Source organism: Diabrotica undecimpunctata, chromosome 6 (assembly GCF_040954645.1).
Source record: "Diabrotica undecimpunctata isolate CICGRU chromosome 6, icDiaUnde3, whole genome shotgun sequence".
NCBI lineage: Eukaryota > Metazoa > Arthropoda > Insecta > Coleoptera > Chrysomelidae > Diabrotica > Diabrotica undecimpunctata.
Window position 1 is genome coordinate 8,904,526 of NC_092808.1, and position 19,086 is coordinate 8,923,611.

The 19,086-nt window shown below is 32.4% G+C and overlaps 1 protein-coding gene across 1 annotated transcript in view; it reads right to left on the reverse strand.

The window, feature by feature from the left end:
- The window catches only part of LOC140443091 (cGMP-specific 3',5'-cyclic phosphodiesterase-like), a 238,096-nt gene that overhangs the window by 189,633 nt on the left and 29,377 nt on the right, over positions 1–19,086 (reverse strand). Inside the window, exon 2 of the mRNA XM_072534157.1 lies at positions 7,429–7,621. Coding sequence (XP_072390258.1) covers positions 7,429–7,621 — 193 coding nt within the window. The remainder of the gene's footprint in view (positions 1–7,428; positions 7,622–19,086) is intronic.

Here is a 19,086-nt window from a genome sequence, read left to right on the forward strand (position 1 = left end):
GCTTTCGATAAATAGATAGCATGCTATTTTCAATCCAAGTTAACAATACATTTATCCGTATAAAACGCGTGGTTAATGACGCCTAAATCATTAATTTTTCCTTCAATTCGGCACTGTTAAATTAATTAAATCCAGACGTTTACTGATATCTCTTTGTGATAACATTCGCGTTTCATCTTCAGGAAACTTGCGGCTCAATAGTTGATTATCGAGCGAACTCTATTAGGGGAATTTATTTTAATCACGACATTAAACAGAGCTAAGGGCTCCTGCTGAGGTATCATTATGAAATTTTAATTTAATTACGCCCACTCACACTAATTTACCTATAAAATATATTGCCGTGTAATTGTTTTAATAAAATGGAACAATTGATTTTCTATTATACGCATCGAACAAAAATATATTCTATTATTGGGTGAAATGAGATAATATTAAAAGAGAAATAATAGAACAAAAATTATTGACGAGAGAAGTTTTTTTGAAAGTGGCTTTCTGTAAGGCCGTCGAGAGCTAAGAGAGCATTTAATGCTGTAAGAGCATCTACAGTTTTTTGTTTTTAACTTGGCATCTCTCCTCAATGTTTTTTATATTTGTGTTTATAATCCAATGTTTCTTCTTTCGGGACTTTCGCTGTTCTATTTCGGTTTCTCTTGCTTCTATAATTATGTCTCTAAAGCATATCCATATGTTTTCTTTATGTGACGTTCCTAACATTAACCACACAATTAATTTATAACATTTTATTTACTTCAAGCACAAAAATATTTTTAGACTAACTCCCAAAATTTAATTTATCTGTATTTATATCAATGCCTGGAGATTTCTCTATCCCCTAAGGCAGCGGTGCTCAAAGAGTCTAAACGAAACTAAAATAATGCCTAATATCCTGACTCGCCACACGTGCATGATCGAAATAATTATGATGCTATCTCTTCACCCGAAAGTTGCGATAATGCTGATTCGGCAAATCAGCATTCACAGATAAATTTAAACTGGGAGTGTGCTGTATCGGCATTGTATTGCTGTTAGTCAAGCATTAATCATTCATTAGTAAGTTATTACTAGTAAAACATTTTTGTAATATATTTATTCTTAACATTAATATTTGAAACTCGATATGAGTGCTGCGAAAAAGAGTAAAACATATCATTTTAATAATGCGTGGGAAGAAGAATTCCTGTTTACTAGGGTGAAAGATAAGTGTGTTTGTCTTGTTTGTCGGTCTTCCGTTGCTCTGCCCAAACGCGGAAATTTAGAACGGCATTATAAAACTTTGAATAAAAACTATGAAAATGATTTTCCGCAAAACAGTTTGTTTAGAAAACGGAAAGTGCAAGACTTGAAAAGTAGTTTGAAGACGCAACAATCAATGTTCATTAGGCCTGTTAAACAATCAGTAGCTGCAACAATTACGTCGTTCAAAATTTCTTATATATTGGCACAACATAAAAAACCATTCGAAGATGGAGAAGTAGTGAAGGAAGCATTCATTGAGGCCGCGAATGTGTTATTTCAGGACTTCAAAAATAAAACAGATATGTCCGCTATCAAAGAAGTCCAGTTATTATGTCCAACGGTTACTAGACGTATCGAAGTCATGGGCAAAGATTTGGAAAGCCAAGTTAAAAGTGATATTATGAAGTGTATGTACTTTTTTTTGCAATTTGACGAATCAACCGATATGACTGATATCGCCCAGTTGTGTATTTTCATTCGGATGGTATTTTCTGACATGTTGGCTAAAGAAGAATTGTTAACAACGCCTCTGAAAGAAAAAACTCGCGGAGAAGATATATACAATGTTTTGATAAATTTTGTGAAACAATACGAGCTACCGATTTACAAACTCGTGTGTATTACAACAGATGGTGCACCATGCATCCATGACTGGCGTTAACAATGGATTTGTTGCATTATGTCGAGCTAACGATGACTTTCCATCTTTTTTTTCATTTCATTGCATCATTCACCAGCAAGTTTTGTGTTTCAAAATTTTAAATATGGACGACATCATGAAGATGACAACAAAAATTGTGAATTCAATCAAAGCGCGAAGCTTGCAACGACGTCTTTTTAAAGCGCAATTGGAAGATAGCGACTCTGCAGAACACACTGATTTACTTCTGCATATAGATGTTAGGTGGTTGAGCCGTGGAAAATTTTTAGATAGGTTCCAGGAGCTACTTCCCGAAATAATTTCTTTTTTAGAAGAACGAGGGGACGACACTCATCTACTTCAAAACGAAAAATGGCTCAGTGATCTGGCTTTCCTAACAGATTTAACAAATCATTTGAACCTCCTTAATTTTGAACTACAAGGTAAAAATAAAACAATTATCGATATGATGAGCGCAATACATTATTTTGTTAATCAATTGAAATTATTGATTAAGCAAATTAGCAGAAAGGTTTAAACAACTTTCCTACGTTGAAAAAAAGGGTAGCCGCTCATTTAAATTATGTTTATTACGAAACGGAGCTGCAAACACTTCATGGTGAGTTTGAAAGACGCTTCGCTGATTTTAAAAACTAACAGATATTGTAACTTTTATGTCTAATCCATTTTCTTGTCAAAATGTGGAAAAAATAGCCACTGAAATATCCGTTACGTTCAATATGAAGATCATTTCCGTCCAAAATGAGGTACTGAAAATAATTTCGGATATATATCTTAAATCCAGAGCGACCGATACGAAATTTTGGTCTTTCATATCGTCTGAGAAATATCCGTCTTTGAGACAGATAGCTCTGCAGCTCACAGCATTCTTTGGATCAACATACTTATATGAGTCTGCATTTTCCCAAATGAAGATAATGAAATCAAAATATCGTAATCGGCTAACTGATGAACATCTCTCTTCATGCTTGCGTTTGGCCCTCCGTAATTACGTACCATCATATGAAATACTTATGGATGATATGCAGATGACTTTATTTACAACCCACTGTAGTTACAACTTTTTATTAACTAGAAATGCGCAATAAAGTTTTTTATTTTCAAAATTGGTTTTTTTACTATGCGTTGTTTTTAAACCAGGAGGAGTAAACTAAAGAGACATATTCACACCCAAGAAAGTCACTAAAAAGGTTACCAAATACATCTTCTTTTTTGGTTAATCATATCGGCCTTCAACGGTAATCCAAAAATAAGGTATTATACTAATACGTCGCTAAAGAGTTCTAAAAACAACTGTTTTTTTATATAAAAGCAGACTAAAAATCTAAAAATTAAAAGAATAACGCAGAAAACACAAAAAATTGCCGGTATAATTTAATTAAGCTATGAAATGCCATTAGTGTCAAAATTTCATACCAGTGGAGTAAACTTGTCTGAGGTTGGACCAATTACAAACAAACATTGTGGTGCGGTAAATTTGAATTACTCCTCCTGGTTTAAAATCAGGGTATAACTGTCGATCTCCGGACGCTTGCAGTTTATGTGGTAGATCCCATGCAGTATAAGTCTAAGCCCCACTTCCCTAAGGCTTCGCAATCTTATGCCATATAAAAAAGTTATCCTGCATTTCGTATTTTGGCCCAATCTCTAAAGCTTCTCGGTGAAGAAGATCGCTTTCCCTTGAGAATTAACTGCAGTATTTCATACCTATTTCCTCTCAAGATGTGATATGTTGTTCTATATTTAACAGTCTTTGGTAACTCTCTTAATATGCATAAAAAGGTAAAACAAGCAGCTGGTCTTCAAAAATCCAACACAGCCAGCAAACTGCAAGATCAACACAGAAAAATCATCAGATAAAAATCAAGAAATATGCGTATGGACCAAATACATACAAGAACCCTTTGATGAAAATAGGTCCGAACAACCTCCGTCTTACATATGTAATGACCACTTCCCAATCACATCAGATGACGTGGAAAAAGGAATATCACAACTAAAAGATGGCAAAACTGCTGGTCCTGACAACGCATATGCTGAACTCATAAAACTATTTAACACCGACGCTATTTATGCATGCTTTATTGATTACCATACAGCGTTGGATACAGTAAAACACGACAAGTTAATGGAGATCTGATAGAGATCTTCATTTCAAAAAATGGCTAAGCTATTTAAATGCCACGATTTATCAGTACCCATAAAAATCAGGTTACTACGATGTTATATCTTTTCTATACTGTTGTACGGAGTTGAGTCGTGGACTCTCACAGACACTATCTGCAACAAAACTAAGGCTTTCGAAATATGGCTTTATCGTCAAATGTTGAAGATATCTTATACCGACCACGTTACTAATCAGGACGTTTTATTAAGAATGCAAAAAGGAAAAGAGTTGTTAATCACAATAAAAACAGACAAAATCGAATAACTCGGTCACATCATGAGGAACAGCGAAAGATATGGGTTTCTGCAATTAATTCTACAAGAAAAGTATAAGGAAAAAAAAAGCAGGAAGGCGACGAATTTCCTGGCTGAGGTACGTGGTTCAACACAACAACCACAAATCTTTTCAGAGCCGCAGTTTGCAAAATACAGATTGCCATCATGGTCGCCAACATCCGAAACGGATAGGCACTAGAGAAGAAGTAATTCCCTATTGTTGTTGGCGGTTCTTAATAGTTAACTCTAGAGTAGATACATTGTAGCATTTGTAAATTCCTTGGTATATATTGAAATCCCCTCGTATATGTATTAAAACACCGAAGAGTAATTTCAGTGTATTTCTCTTTTCTTTCGTACAAGTTAAAATACCGAAAAATAATCTTTCAATTCCTCTTAGCGTCACCGAGGTCGATAATAGACACATTTTAAAAGTTTGTTTATATTTCACAGATGGATATTTCCTCGGTGTTCTTTGATCGAAGCCGCTTTTAGGATATTTTGCGTTCCCGTTCCCGTCTAAGTGTTTTGTTTATACCAAGTTAAGCGAACGATTTTTAAGAATTAACTCACTCTCGCTGAGGTTGCAGTGCTTACAGTGTTATTCAAAAATTGTTCTTCAAATTTGTAATATCTTCGTTTTTCGCCCTTTGTCATGGAAATGTGTATAGTAGCAGTTAATGGTTACAGATAAAAGAATTTACTGACTCTCGCTGAAGCGTGGTCAAGAGCGGTAGGCTTCAGCGTTTGTCCAAATTTCACATCAAATTTGAAATGTTTTCTCGTTTTTGTCCCTTTTTATGGAAAATAAGTAGTTTTGTGGCAGTTAATAGTAGCAGTTCAATGTGTAGTTGCAGTCTAAGTGAGATTTTGAAAGACAACCACATTTTGCCATTGTGTACAGTTCTACCTGTTCCAGTATTTTAAGAAGAAAAGTTTTTAAAGCTTGTCTTCCACTGCTCCAACTTCCAATCATAATAATTCGTAGTGTGATATGCAATTTTTGTTCGTGTGGCAGAGAGTTTAAGCCCAGCTGTAAGACCAGAAATTCCAGTAAAGTCTAGTTTCCACCCCCAGCATTTTTGTGTAAAACCCCAGTGCAATCCAGGTAACTTTTGTGTTAAATTTTAAAGGAAAAGTAAAAATAAACATTTTTATAAATAATTGCTTTCATGGGAGTTTGTAAAGATAAATTTTTATTTGCAATAATTTACTTCTGCCACAATTTTGTAGCATCTCCCATTTGTAAACAGAGTTTGTAAACGGATAGAACAATAGTAAGTGTTTCTCTTTGTTATTTTGGTATACATTTTTGTAACTATTTATATAGTAATTATTTTTGCATTATCTGTATTTGTAACTGTTTGTGGAGAGACAACAATAAAGTTTTAATTTTTTTCCTAAACCATTTCTAGTTTGTTGTCTTTACAATTTTTCCCAAAAACAATTAGTTTCTTACATATGTCGTTCAAATTTGTCACATCGAAGCGGCGTCCTTATTTTAAATAGATAGAGGTCCTTCCTGTTGTTTTGTTTGTATGTTTGTTCCAGGAGATTCATGTAAGTATCCCTTTGTTTTAAGTTTTGCAGTTGCCTCAATCCAGCCCCCTTGCTAATCACTTACCACGACCCCAGCTCTCCAAATAAACCCTGAGTGCCGTTTGCATAAGTCTCGTTTATTTTGCTTGCCCTATCTCTAACCCCAATAATTTTCAACCCCTTATAACCCCCTTATAACCCCCTTATACCCTTATACCCTTAACCCCTTATACCCCAGGTGGTAAGCACAATATCTTCGTTACAACATAACCAAGTCATATATCAGAATTGATAACAACCTGTCAAAATAGATATTTATCAATAGAGGAGTACGACAGGGCTGTTATAGTCACCTATAGATGACAGTAATAAGTTTACAAGACACTTTTCGTTCTGAACAAGTAAACAAAATAAAGTACGTAGGTTGCTGGATAAACAACCAACTTCACCCGAATCTCGAGATTAAATGCAATATTGAATAAGTAATTTTAATATTAATATATCTGAGCTTTAGTCAGATATATTGGCTATCCTCTTTTTTTCCAAAATTGAATTAGGGTGTTATAGAAAAAAATTTGAAATTTACAAACACGTTTTTTAAATAAACAGGTATATGTCTTTAAATAATATGTGTTTTCTTCAAACTTCAAATAATGATGACATTACTTATCTAACTTGATCCTGTCAAAGTTTGATGTCTCCGCCGGCAGCAGTTTTTTTTCCCATTTCTTTACGGCGGAGGGAAAAATGTTGTCATGGCAACAACATGAAACATGTCACAAAGCAACGATACAAATGTCATTAACAACAATTAAACATCATTTTTATTTATAGTAATATTAAAAGTACAATTAGTTAATGAGGCATTTTCAAAATTGAAACCGTGCAAAAATGTTCCCGACTCTTGATACGCATTGGTAATTGTTGATGATACTGATGGTCGAGAACAACTTTCAGCAATCATTCCCGATGTTGGCAAATCATGAGGGTTTAAAATTTTTTAAGCATTATCGTTTTTATTTCTTATTTCGTTTAGGTTTTCCATTTTCGCACTAAATTTGCGCTTGCGGTTGCAACAACAATAAGCTGTCTTTAATAATTGCAAACAACTGTCAAACAACTGTAACTAGGGAGACGCAAATCCCACCGACGACTTAATTATTTTAATTTCTAACATCTAGACGACTTTGATAGTTGTCACAGTTAATTTCAAGTAAAAATAGCGTATGAATTGTACTATTTATGGTTAAAAATTGCTACGTTTGAAGAAAAAATAGTATACTTTATTCGGCAAAGAAGCGAGTTTCCTTGACTTCGCGTCAAGAAAAGTCATGCTTCTCCGCCTCATAAAGTAATATACTATTATTTTTTTTTCTGTTCTCTGTGTTAAGCAGATATGATTTTTATAGATGGCAGAATGCTGGTGCGAAAATTTTTCCTACCTAACAAAACAGTCCATTCAAATTCTATGTATGTTAATGTATATATTTATTATACTCCTAATATTCTAATATTCTATCAATATGAGTATACATATAAAGACTTACTTCCAAGGATTCATAGTCAGGACGGATATTTTGAAGATGCTGATTATTGTTCGCTGGAGATGCAGCCAGCCACAGTTGGAAAATATCAGATGAGATATTTGAGTTCTTGGTAATGTGATGCTGTGTTTGCGGTGCTGTCACGGCATTTTGAACACGTTGCTTTAAATCTTGAGACGCATGGTCTCTCAACCATCTGAAAATAAAAATAAAGTATTTATTACAAAGTGTTTAACAAGAAGGATTCAGTATTCTGTATAATTTTTTTCTGTCTGTTTCAAAGATTATTATAAGGCGTATGATAAAGTTTTAAAAATAAAAATTTACAGAAAAAAAAACAAAATGTTTTATTGTGTATTTAGATAAGTTGTTTTACAATGTCATTTGGTGATTATTTATTCGGAGAAAAAATGGACAATGTTGTAGTGCGAGTTAATAAAACTTTCTCTGTGCGGTTTCTTGGAAGATTAATAATCATATTTTTGTCTATGTTCTGGGTAGGTAGATAAGACAACAGTTTTTTTTCGAACAAATTAGGAATGTTTGTAAACGATTGTAAAATAAGAGGTCAGCTAATGGCTTTGCGATAATAAACTCTCTCTTTAGCATTTTCACAAGTTTTTACTAAATTATCGAATGATGGCTATCTACCTGCTATTGACTCCAGTCAAACAACCCTAAATAAACTATGCACAGCCGCTTCACCGAAAGTTTAACACCCCAACTGTTAAAAATATGCGCAAACACACTTGCAATACCTTTAACGTTAATTATGCAAATTTCTTTTATCCAGAACTTCTTACCTCCTAGTTGGAAATTAGTAAGTATTGTTAATAGCAACCAATACCAAATAAGAACAAATGCTGAGGTCAAGCAGATTTATAGAGCGAGCGATATAGTCCAAGAGATTAAATCCCAACGTCTAAGATGGGCTGGCCATGTCCATAGACTTCCTAATAATCGCCTTGCCAAGTTAATATGGGAGGAAGCCCCCACAGGAAGAAGGCCTTTAAGATGTCCACGAATGCGATGGAGAGACAATATATGGTGAGATCTAAGAACAATGGGGCTACTAACTGACCCAACTATTATGGACGACCGTTCAAGATGAAAGCAAGTTGGGCAGTCAGCCAAAATTCACACCGGATTGTAGTGCTATGAGAAGAAGAAGAAGTTGGGAATTAGCATCCGTCACCCCTATTTTTAAAAAAGGCAACAAAATCGACTCCAACAATTAGCTATCGTCCGATTAGCTTGCTGCCAGTAGTTGGCTAATTCATTCCAACACAGCGGGTCGACGTTGTTTATCTAGATTTCTCTAAAGCCTTTGACCGTGTACCTTAACGCAGACTTCTACATAAGCTAGAACATTTCGGAGTTCACGGTACTTTACTTCGTTGGATAGATGATTTCCTGACAGATCGACATTACAAAATTAGAGTTGGCGAATCTTTCTCACAGGACAGGATAGTGGAGAGCGAAGTGCCTCAGGGTTCTGTCCTTGGACCTCTGCTTTTTACGGTTTATACCAGTGATGTTCCTTATTATGTTTTAGGTAAAATTTCGTTCTACGCTGATGACACAAAAATATATGGCAATCCAATCACACACCAGCTAACCTTTCAAATGGATTTGGACTCTATTTTAACCTGTGTTACCAGTGGTTACTATCCCTAAATGCGGAAAAATGTGTAGTGCTTCAAATTGGTAAAAATAACCCACTTGTACCGTATTTTGTTAACGGGCAGCCATTAGATTATGTCTTCTCGTATAACGACCTTGATGTTATCGTAAACAGCAGCCTAACTTGGTCCGACCTTATTACCTCTATTTGTAAACGTGCGAACTCCAGACTATATCTTATTCGGAGGTGTTTTTCGAGAGTTTCAATGCAGTCATTCTGTAAACCTTCACGTAAGACCCATATTTGAATACGCTAGACCAACGTGGTATCCTGATTTAATTTGAGACAAGACTTTGTTGGAAAACGTTCAAAGAAAAGCCACTCGAATTCCTTTGGAACCAAGAAGACCTTCTTATGCAGAGAGACTTAGTAAAGCTAACCTTACTTCTTTTGAACTTCGCTGATAACGTGGAGACTTAATTACAACATTTAAAATATTAAAATTCAATTTTGAAAATCTCGATGTCTCGGTCATCAGTTTAAACGAGAGAACTTTTCTAAAAGATCAAGACAGAACTTTCTGCCAAATAGAGTGTTTAAGTGCTGGAATACCCTTAATAATAACATTGTCTCTGCTCCCTCTACCAACTCGTTCACAAACAGACTTGACCGTTTTATATTATACTTAACCCTTAATAAGACATGGGATATAAGGAGAATTAATTTGTTTGTTTATATACTTTTGGTATCTAAAGGAGGTAAATAAAATATATTTTTGTTGAAATATAAAATAATTTGAAAAAGTAATAAAAAAATAGTGGTGGGAACTATTTTCCTGTTGTTCTTTAAAAAAATTTTGTAGGTGGGAAATTAATTACCCTTATACAGCTTGTGAAACAATTTATTAATTCAAAAATACAAAAATGCATATATGGGTGACAAAACTAATTTAGGTCTCAACTACAGCAGTGTGGAATGATTTAAAACATTGTTTTGGGCATAAAGCTACTTGACAATAACTACATATAATGTTCGTTCGTTTTTCTTCTTTTTTTGTTGAGCAAAATCTGCATCTTGTATAATTTTTTTGAACATCTGGTAAATGTGGTCCTACATTTCTCAGCCGAATTTCGTCTGGAACACCAAAGTTGATCGTTTTTTTATTTTTAAATATCACAGGTCGAGATGCCTTTACTGTAAAGTCACCTATGAGAGCTCTTCCAAGGCGAAGCCTAAAATCCTTGTGAGAAGTATTTTTTTGATCATGAATTCTTGTGTACATAATATATGCATTAATTACACTTGCATCTAAAAGAAAGAAGAACAATCTCATCCACGATTTTCTAGACTTCCTGCTTATGGGATATGATGCCCTAAAGTGGTCAAAGTGATCAACTCCTCCCATGTTTAGTGTATAATCTGCAATAACTTTTGGGCACATTATATCTTTCTTTGTGCCATCTCTTTGTGTACGTTTTATCATGGTTACTTTATGTGGTTGATTAGCAGTTGTAATAACCGTGACTTCTTTGGTATCCAACCACTTTATTGCTGTTATAGGGCCACTGCTCAAACAATAGAATTCATTCTTTCGAAGTTTTTCATTTTTGGTTTGCTTTTTCCTCATGAAATCGGGCAAACCTTTGCGATTAGGTCTAACTGTACCTATAGCATACAGCTGTTTAGCATATAAATCTTCCAACAGTTTGCAACTCGTAAAAAAGTTTGATAGAACTACGTCCTTTAAATTTCACCATACATTCATCAATAGAAAATCGACTTCCAGGTTTGGCTTGTTCTTTGAAAACTTCATTTAGTCTATCTATAAATGGTCTTATCTTAGACAGTATATCAAAGTTAGGTGAACCTCTCTCTGCAGCTGCTGAATTGTCATTTAGATGGATATTTTCTATTAATTTTTTGAACCTGGTTATTGTAAAAGCTTTGGAGATAACAGGATTATTATAAAAAGGATCACTTGACCAATATAAATCTTTGTCTGGTACAGGGTGCAGTCCCATTAAAATAAAAACACCTAGCAATGCCCTTATTTCTTCTTGGCTAGTGTTTTTGTAATTCTTGCTGTCTTTTTGTACAGCATATAAATTCGTTTGAGCAACAATTTGTTCTATTAGATCACAAGGGAAGAAATTCTCAAAATAAAATATTGGTTGACTTTTATGGGTGAATTGAACATTTGACTGTAACACAGGCTCAAATTTTGGTATTTCTGGAACATCTGTTTCAGAGGTCCATTGTCCAGTAAAATTAGTTAGCGTAACCACTGGACTCTGTTCTACCAAAACACTTTGATTTTCTTGTGGGTCATTCTCAGATGTTCTTTCAGTTGTGGAATTTACATCAACGGTTGTAGAAGGAACAGTTTCATCAGATTCACCAAGCAATTGCCCAATTCTGCTATCAATAACATCTCCATCGGACTTACCGCAAACAGAAGTAGATGGGGATGGTATAAAAATGTCATCATCATCATCAGTGTCGAGATCAACATCAGACCAATCTTCTTCTAAGGCAGCAAGGAGTTCACGTTCTGATAATCCCCTTCTTGAATTCATAATCCTAAAATATAACAGAAATTTTAATGTTTCTGGTGCATGACTTTTGCGTTTTTTTTTATGGAATTGGATAAGGGGAATAATTTTCCCACCAACTTCAAAGACAAAAATAACTATCTTTTCATAAATTTGTATAACAAATTACAATGTATTTAGCTTGACCAAACAATATATATATCAATAATACAATAACTTTGTACTTACCAGAATTTTTGGAGCCGATTCACCAAATAATTTGAAAAATTGTAACAAAAATCAACTTTTAGCGGCAAGAAATATCATAACCTATGAAAATCTAGTTGTCGATTGTCAACTAAAAATCAGATCCATGGAATAACTGTCAGAATAGTTGGTGTATTTATCCATGAAATGAATACGTAATATCACAAAATTCAACATTCTGTGTATTGACAGCGACAATCGAAATTTGGCGGCAAAGTAAAGTGGGAAATATGTTCCCGTTATCTTATTAAGGGTTAAAATATTGTTTTTCTTTTAAACCAAAAATTGTAATTTTGTAATATTTTTTTTAAATTTACTAGTAGGTTACTAATGATATTTCTTTGTATTTGGGCATAATAAGGACTTGTCCCTCTGCCTTTGCTTATGTATAATAATAATAATAATTTCTTAGAAGACATGTGTTAATTACATTTTATAATTTACACAGAAATTTTGTGAAAGACAAGTTTACTAAGAGAGGGAAGACTCTTTTCGATTGAGGAAGTAAAGAAAAAGTCTGGCGGCAAGAAATTGAAGAAGCGTATTGCCTAGAAATTATTTTAAGAGGTGAAAATGAAGAGATGAAAAATAAGCGAATGAGAGAAGAGAAAGGAGGACATCTTAGAATGAATTTTTTAAGAGCTTGGTTATCAAAGTTAAGAAGCAGTAAATTTTTACCAAATTGAATTTAATAGATTAAAAAGAAAAAAATTTGTGAGTGGAAGTGTTTGTTCTACATGTCCTGGATAAGATTGAAGATAGCTAAATTTAAGATGCACAGAGGGAGACGAACGATTGCAGGTTTCATTCCGATATATTACGAACAAATTTTTAAATAAAAAATTATTTTATCACAGGCCGAAATTAACTATTTTTCATCACGAAGTTGGTTTTTATTAAGTGTAGAAAAAGAACTTTTCATGTAAAAGTACTCGGATCTTAGATTTGGATTTTAAAGGCATTTTTTCTGTGTAAAGTTATTTTTTTTTTAACAAGGAAGCCAGTACCAATAGTTTATTGCGGACATTTTTAAAATCCAATATTATTGAAGTTATACTTCTATACGCACGGTCGGCGTTGGAAATTTGCATGAGAGTGAATCTGTGAAACCATTACATATGTAAGATAATGAGTAAGAGAGAGACGGAAGATATATTTTCTCTCTCTTCCTCTCTCGAGAATAAAAATGTTCCTTTTGTATATATATTTAATATTATATATATTAATTATATATATATATATATATATATATATATATATATATATATATAATATTATATATAATATGTATTAATAACTATTATTATTTTAGGCTTTTGTAATTCAAAATAATCACTGTTTTACCGAGAACTGTCAATTTTGAAATCCGTTAGTGTCATGTCTAATTGGCAAATCCTTTACGTGTTTGGATCATACGCTGGTGGTTGTGAGTTCGAATCCCAATCATGAATTTCCTTTTTTATTTTTGAAATATTTAAAAACCTCACGTTAATCTTATTAAATATATGTAATATACGCAAAAAACATAAATTTTAAAATAAAATGAAAATTTACAACATAATCCGAGTTGTTGGTTTTTTATTTTTATCTTCGTAAAGTAAGTTATGTATATTGGCAGTTTTAAATACTTATGAATATTACATTTTAATTTATATTGTATTATTATATTCAATGATGTTGCAGTGTATTTATTGTATTGTAATTTTTATAATAATAACAAAATAAACAATGAATTTTACTGCAGAGTATGTGTAAAATTTTTTTTTGCATTCAACTCCTTTTATACATATATAAAAAAAATATATATTTTCATTAAAATATTGATACAATCCTTCATTTACTATACTCCTATTACAGGTCAAATGTTTATATACAGCAAAAGATGCACCATATACCTATATAACTAATTCTTTTTCTCTTTCTGCTCTCTCTTACCTATAGCATTACATATGTAATGATTGTGCCGATTGACTCCTATATAAATTTTTAACGGCGAACGCGTGTATAGAATTATAACTTCTACCGGCAGTCCCACTGGACTGCCACACCCGTTTTTTTTATTATTTAAAAAATAGAAAATAATACTTTCTTAAATAGGTTTATACATCTTATCAGAAAATTATTAGGAATTGTGTTTGCGTTTACAAAGAATTACTTTTATTTGTGTAATTTTTGATTCGGTATATTCCATATTTCTGCTTTTTTATATGTCATTAAACTGGGTGTTTTTTTTGTATTTGGATTTTATTTCCAATTGGCTGCTATGAATCTAAATGCACTACAAAAATAAGACATAAGGCACGAATAATCCTGAGAGATTAATTTAAAAAATCTTATTTTTTTTTTTTACTTTTCTGTGATAAGAAAAAAAATGAAAAGTTATTTTATTTATATATACTTATTTTTATTCTAGTTTATAAAATAAAGCATATTTGAATAAATTTTATTAAAATAGGCTAAAAAACTACGAATATCTAATGGCAACGACAAAAACTTTCAGCCAGAAAAATACTCGTACAACTGGTACGAAATTGTACATATCTGAACGGCTTGGCACGATTGTCGCCTCAATCGTCTTTAGTGGCTGATGCACGGGAGATAAAAATGGAAAATTTGAAAAATACTATACTTAAAATGTATTTTTATCGTACATAATATAAAACTGTGAGACTAGAGCGAAAAAGTAAAATTAATCAAAAATTATCGTTTAAAGTTCTTAAAAATTTAAGTAGTGCACAAAAGGTAGATACGATATTAATAAAAAATATGGAAAAGGTGACTGTCATTTACAAAATCTTTTATTTGTTAATGGATGAATCCAATAAGGATGCTGTCGTCATTACTTCTCGATTGAAACAAAAGAGCGATCACACAAGTAGTTTCGATATCATCCACTGAAAAGCTGATGTTATATATATATGTGTTCCATAAAATCCAGTACATCTTGCATCAATAAAAAGTCAGACACAGATAAACTGAGCAACATTTATTGTTACTTACTGGAAAAACATAAAAAAAAATAAATAAAATTAATATCTACCTGTACCCTCACAAATTACACTTATATGCATAACATGTTGCATACCATTAAGGCAGGTTTAAAAATTAAAATCACCTAAGATGGGCCTCTAGTATTCCTTAAAAAGAAATATAATATTAAGTACACCTAATTACTTTTTAATCATAGGGTTTTTTCTTTTTGTTCTCTATGTGTCAGAGTTAAAACACACCAGTAAAAGATGACAAACTAAATTTTTACTATTTGTACCTAAAGTTTAAAGAATTTTAAAATGTATTTTGTCCACTATTTTATATTGTATATGTGTGTTATTAATGTAGTGTCTATGCTTTTACAAATAATCTCAACGACTAGTAAGTTGCACTCAAGTCGTTGAATAATTTTGGTTTTGATAAAAACCATTTTTTGACGACGTTTCGGCAAAGTTGCACTTGCCATTGTCAAGTCAGGTAGGAACGGTTCTTGCTGGTGCTTGAAGGAAACTTCAGACAAGAGTTATTTAAACATCCATAATTAGAATAAAATTTGGACACGCCTGCTATCCTAGCCATCTGTCACACATCACATTTTCTTTGAATGTAAAAAATACCCAAAACAAACTGAAATTCTAATAAAAAATTTAGTCAACATCAAAATTTTTCCTCCGTACAATATGTGCTATCTGCTATCTCTAAATATAAGAGTTGTAAATGAATGTTTGATGGAATTTATTTGCAAAAGTAAGCTTAATATTTAACTGTAATTAGAATCCTAACCTCTGTTTTACCCCATTTGTTATTACCTTTTATCCGTGACCCAGTCTAGTTTGTCTTAAAAGCAATGTCTTGATGGGTCCCTAGACGAGAAACGAGTGTTCATGTTTTATCTCTATCCTATCCTTAATAATAATTTTAATGCTTAAAATTTGTAATGCTACTTTTAAGTTTGAAATTTATTTTGTCTTTTTATATTGTACTACACAATCTTCTTTCTGGGTAGAATATTTCCATGTTGTGACTGGGTGTATGGCACTTGCCTATGCCATTTAAAAAAAAAGAGTTATTTAGCTTATTAGGTTAATTTTCGTGTATCTCGAAAACAGTAAACAAAAACGCTTATTTATTGCGCAGTGAACGCACATTTCTATCCAAAGCAGTAACGAAACGTTGCTGCTATGTTACTGTTAATGTTCCTGCGGATAACTACCATATCTGTAGTTATCCTTGTGAATTGAACTCGGTTTTCTAGATCTTGTTTTGCTTTAGTTCTAAGATTTAATAACGTATGGATCTTTGGCGTTAAAACCATATATCATAGCTACTAGGGATCTCTGCTATCATCTCTGATACTAAAATAATAATAGTTATGGATTCTTTTTATATTTATTTGTTTGTTAACTTATATTGTTAGTGCACACAGCCTTAAAAATATAGTCTCCTCGTCTCTAAAAATTTTATTGCTACTTATAAAACTTCTCTGCAATGATCTAATAAAATTTTCTCTTAAGAAATTATTTGTTTTACTGTTACATAGGGATAATCAAGTCGACCGAGAAAACTTCGTCCAAATTAGTGGCGGAGGTTTTAATGGTCCGTTGTTTTGTTTTGTTTCGAGAGTAGTATGCTACATGTTTTGTTTACACGAACGGAAAAACAATGGCCCAGAATTTTAGAGAGACGTGAAATTTTCCTCTTATTTATCTAGGTAGGTTTTTAGTTTTTATTCAATGTTTATATAACGCTACAATAATATCACTCAAATGTATTAATTACAGCGGAATTTACATTTAAATTTACAGTAGATACCATTATAACTAGACTTAGGCAAATATGCAAATTGCATATTTTGCATATAATGCATAAAAAATGCAAAAATTTCAAATTTTGCATATTTTTATAAAAGTGAGCATAAAGTGCATATAATTTAAAAATTTGGTGTTAACTATATATTTTTATGATAATTTAAATGATTACATTCAGGAGATCAAAATCAGAATAGAAAAGGCTAGAGCAAATTTCAACAAAATGAGAAGAGTGCTATGTACAAGGGATTTAAAATTGGAACTAAGAGTTAGGTTGGCGAGGTGCTATGTTTTTTCGACTTTACTTTATGGATAGGAATCTTGGACCTTGAATGTGACATCAATGAAAAAACTGGAACCATTCAAACTGTGGGTGTATAGAAGAATTCTGAAAATATCGTGGACAGAACACATCACAAACAAAGAGGTTCTGAGAATGATAAATAAAGAAATAGAAATTTTAAATATAATTAAAACAAGAAAATTGGAATATCTCGGACATATTACACGTGGAGAGAAATACACCTTGCTCCAACTGATTATGCAGAGAAAGATCCAAGGAAAGAGAAGCATAGGGATGCGTAGAATGTCATAGCTGCGCAACCTGATAGAGTGGTACGGATGTACATCAAATGAACTGTTCAGAGCAGCCATCTCAAAAGTCCGAATAGCTATGATGATTGCCGACCTCCGCCGCGGAGATGGCACTTGAAGAAGACATATTTTTATATTCAAACTTACAGATAGCATGAAAATGCCAATATTTGATTTTGTTTTATAATCACTTGGTATTCAAATTCTTGGTATAGTAACTAATAAAAGACAGCGGCTTATAGTTTTGTCACGTTTTGTCCTGGAATTAAGGGTTTGTGTTTGCCAGTTTATGTCTCTCGGTAAACATTTTTATTTTGACGGTCAGTTTCACTTGGTTTCACTTTTGTTGTAAAATTATAGGCGTGAACAACGTGTATTTCCAATTGTGAATAATTATTGTGCTTTGAAAATGCCGAAAATAAGCAATATTTCAACTTGGATAAAACCTTACAAAGAACTATCTATGGATATGTATAAATTTTATTGCTCATGTTGTGGCAAAACCGTAAGTACATTAAGTATTATTTTTATTTTATTTTATAAATTTACACGGTGGTACAAACAAAGATTTTAAAATTGAAAATTATGTTTAAGAAAAGTACCGACACAAGGCTAGTTCGCAATAAATCGATGTATTTTTTGTTTTTTCAAGCATTTTTTAAACTCCTTGCGATAAAAAATAGGATACCTATTTAAAATTCAAATCATTCAATAGTCTACTGAAAGGTCGCTAACATTTTTTTTCTAACAATAGCATAGTTTGCTTTAATTTTACTAAAAATAAAAACATATCATATATTGGACTTAATTCATTAATTGCTTTAAATTTATGCTCACAGTATTTTTTCTTTAAATGTAAACAAAAAAGACCAAGAGCCTTTTTTAAATATTTGGGGGTTCTTCCTTCTTGCACAATCATTTCTTGACATTTTCAAGATTTTTACACCGATTTTTATTTGATTTAATTTAAATATTTTAATTGTTAGACAAAAACGATTCATTTTTAGTTTATTTCTACAATCTTAGATTTTAAAAATGGGCACAACTATAGAATATTTATATTCTTTTTAGATTTCATCTGAAAAAAAATTTCAAATAGATTAGCATGTCAGAACCGCGAAACATTTAGCTAAAAAAGTAAAAACCACATCCGGTGAAAAATATCAACCTTCAGTGTCCAAGTGCTTTCAGTCAAGTTCCAAAAAACAAACCGAACAAGAAACTTTTAACGAAGACTTGTGTCGTGCATTAGTATCTTCTAATATACCGCTTTTAAAATTGTCTAATGAAAACTTTAGTTCTTTTTTAAAAAAATATTGCAAACAAAACATTTCCAGTGAACGAACTCTAAAGAGAAATAATGTTAATTTGTTACACTCCTCAGTTATCAACAATATAAAAGCCGAAATAGGTAATAATTACTTTTACATACGTGTGGACGAGACCACTGACTCGTCAGGAAGATACATTGTGCGCTTATTGATTGGTGTACTTAGCGATGAAACCTTTCCAAAATCGTATTAATTTCCTGTAAGCAAGTGGAAAAAACCGACGCTCTAACAATATCACAGTTTCTACGAGAAGCATTAGCAAACTTTTTTCTTCCTCCTGCTGTCTTTATTATAGTAGTAGTCTTATTATAGTAATAGTATTATTAGCTGCTTGGAAAAGAATGGGAATTCAATAGAACTATCGATAATCTCTTCATAGTTTTCCGGCAAGCGTACGACAGCATTAAAAGGGATCAGATGTGGAATGCAATGGCAGAACTTTCAGTTCCAAAAAAACTTATCCAGCTTGTTAAGTTAGCTTAACAAGCTAGTTAACTTAGCAGTTAACAAAGCTT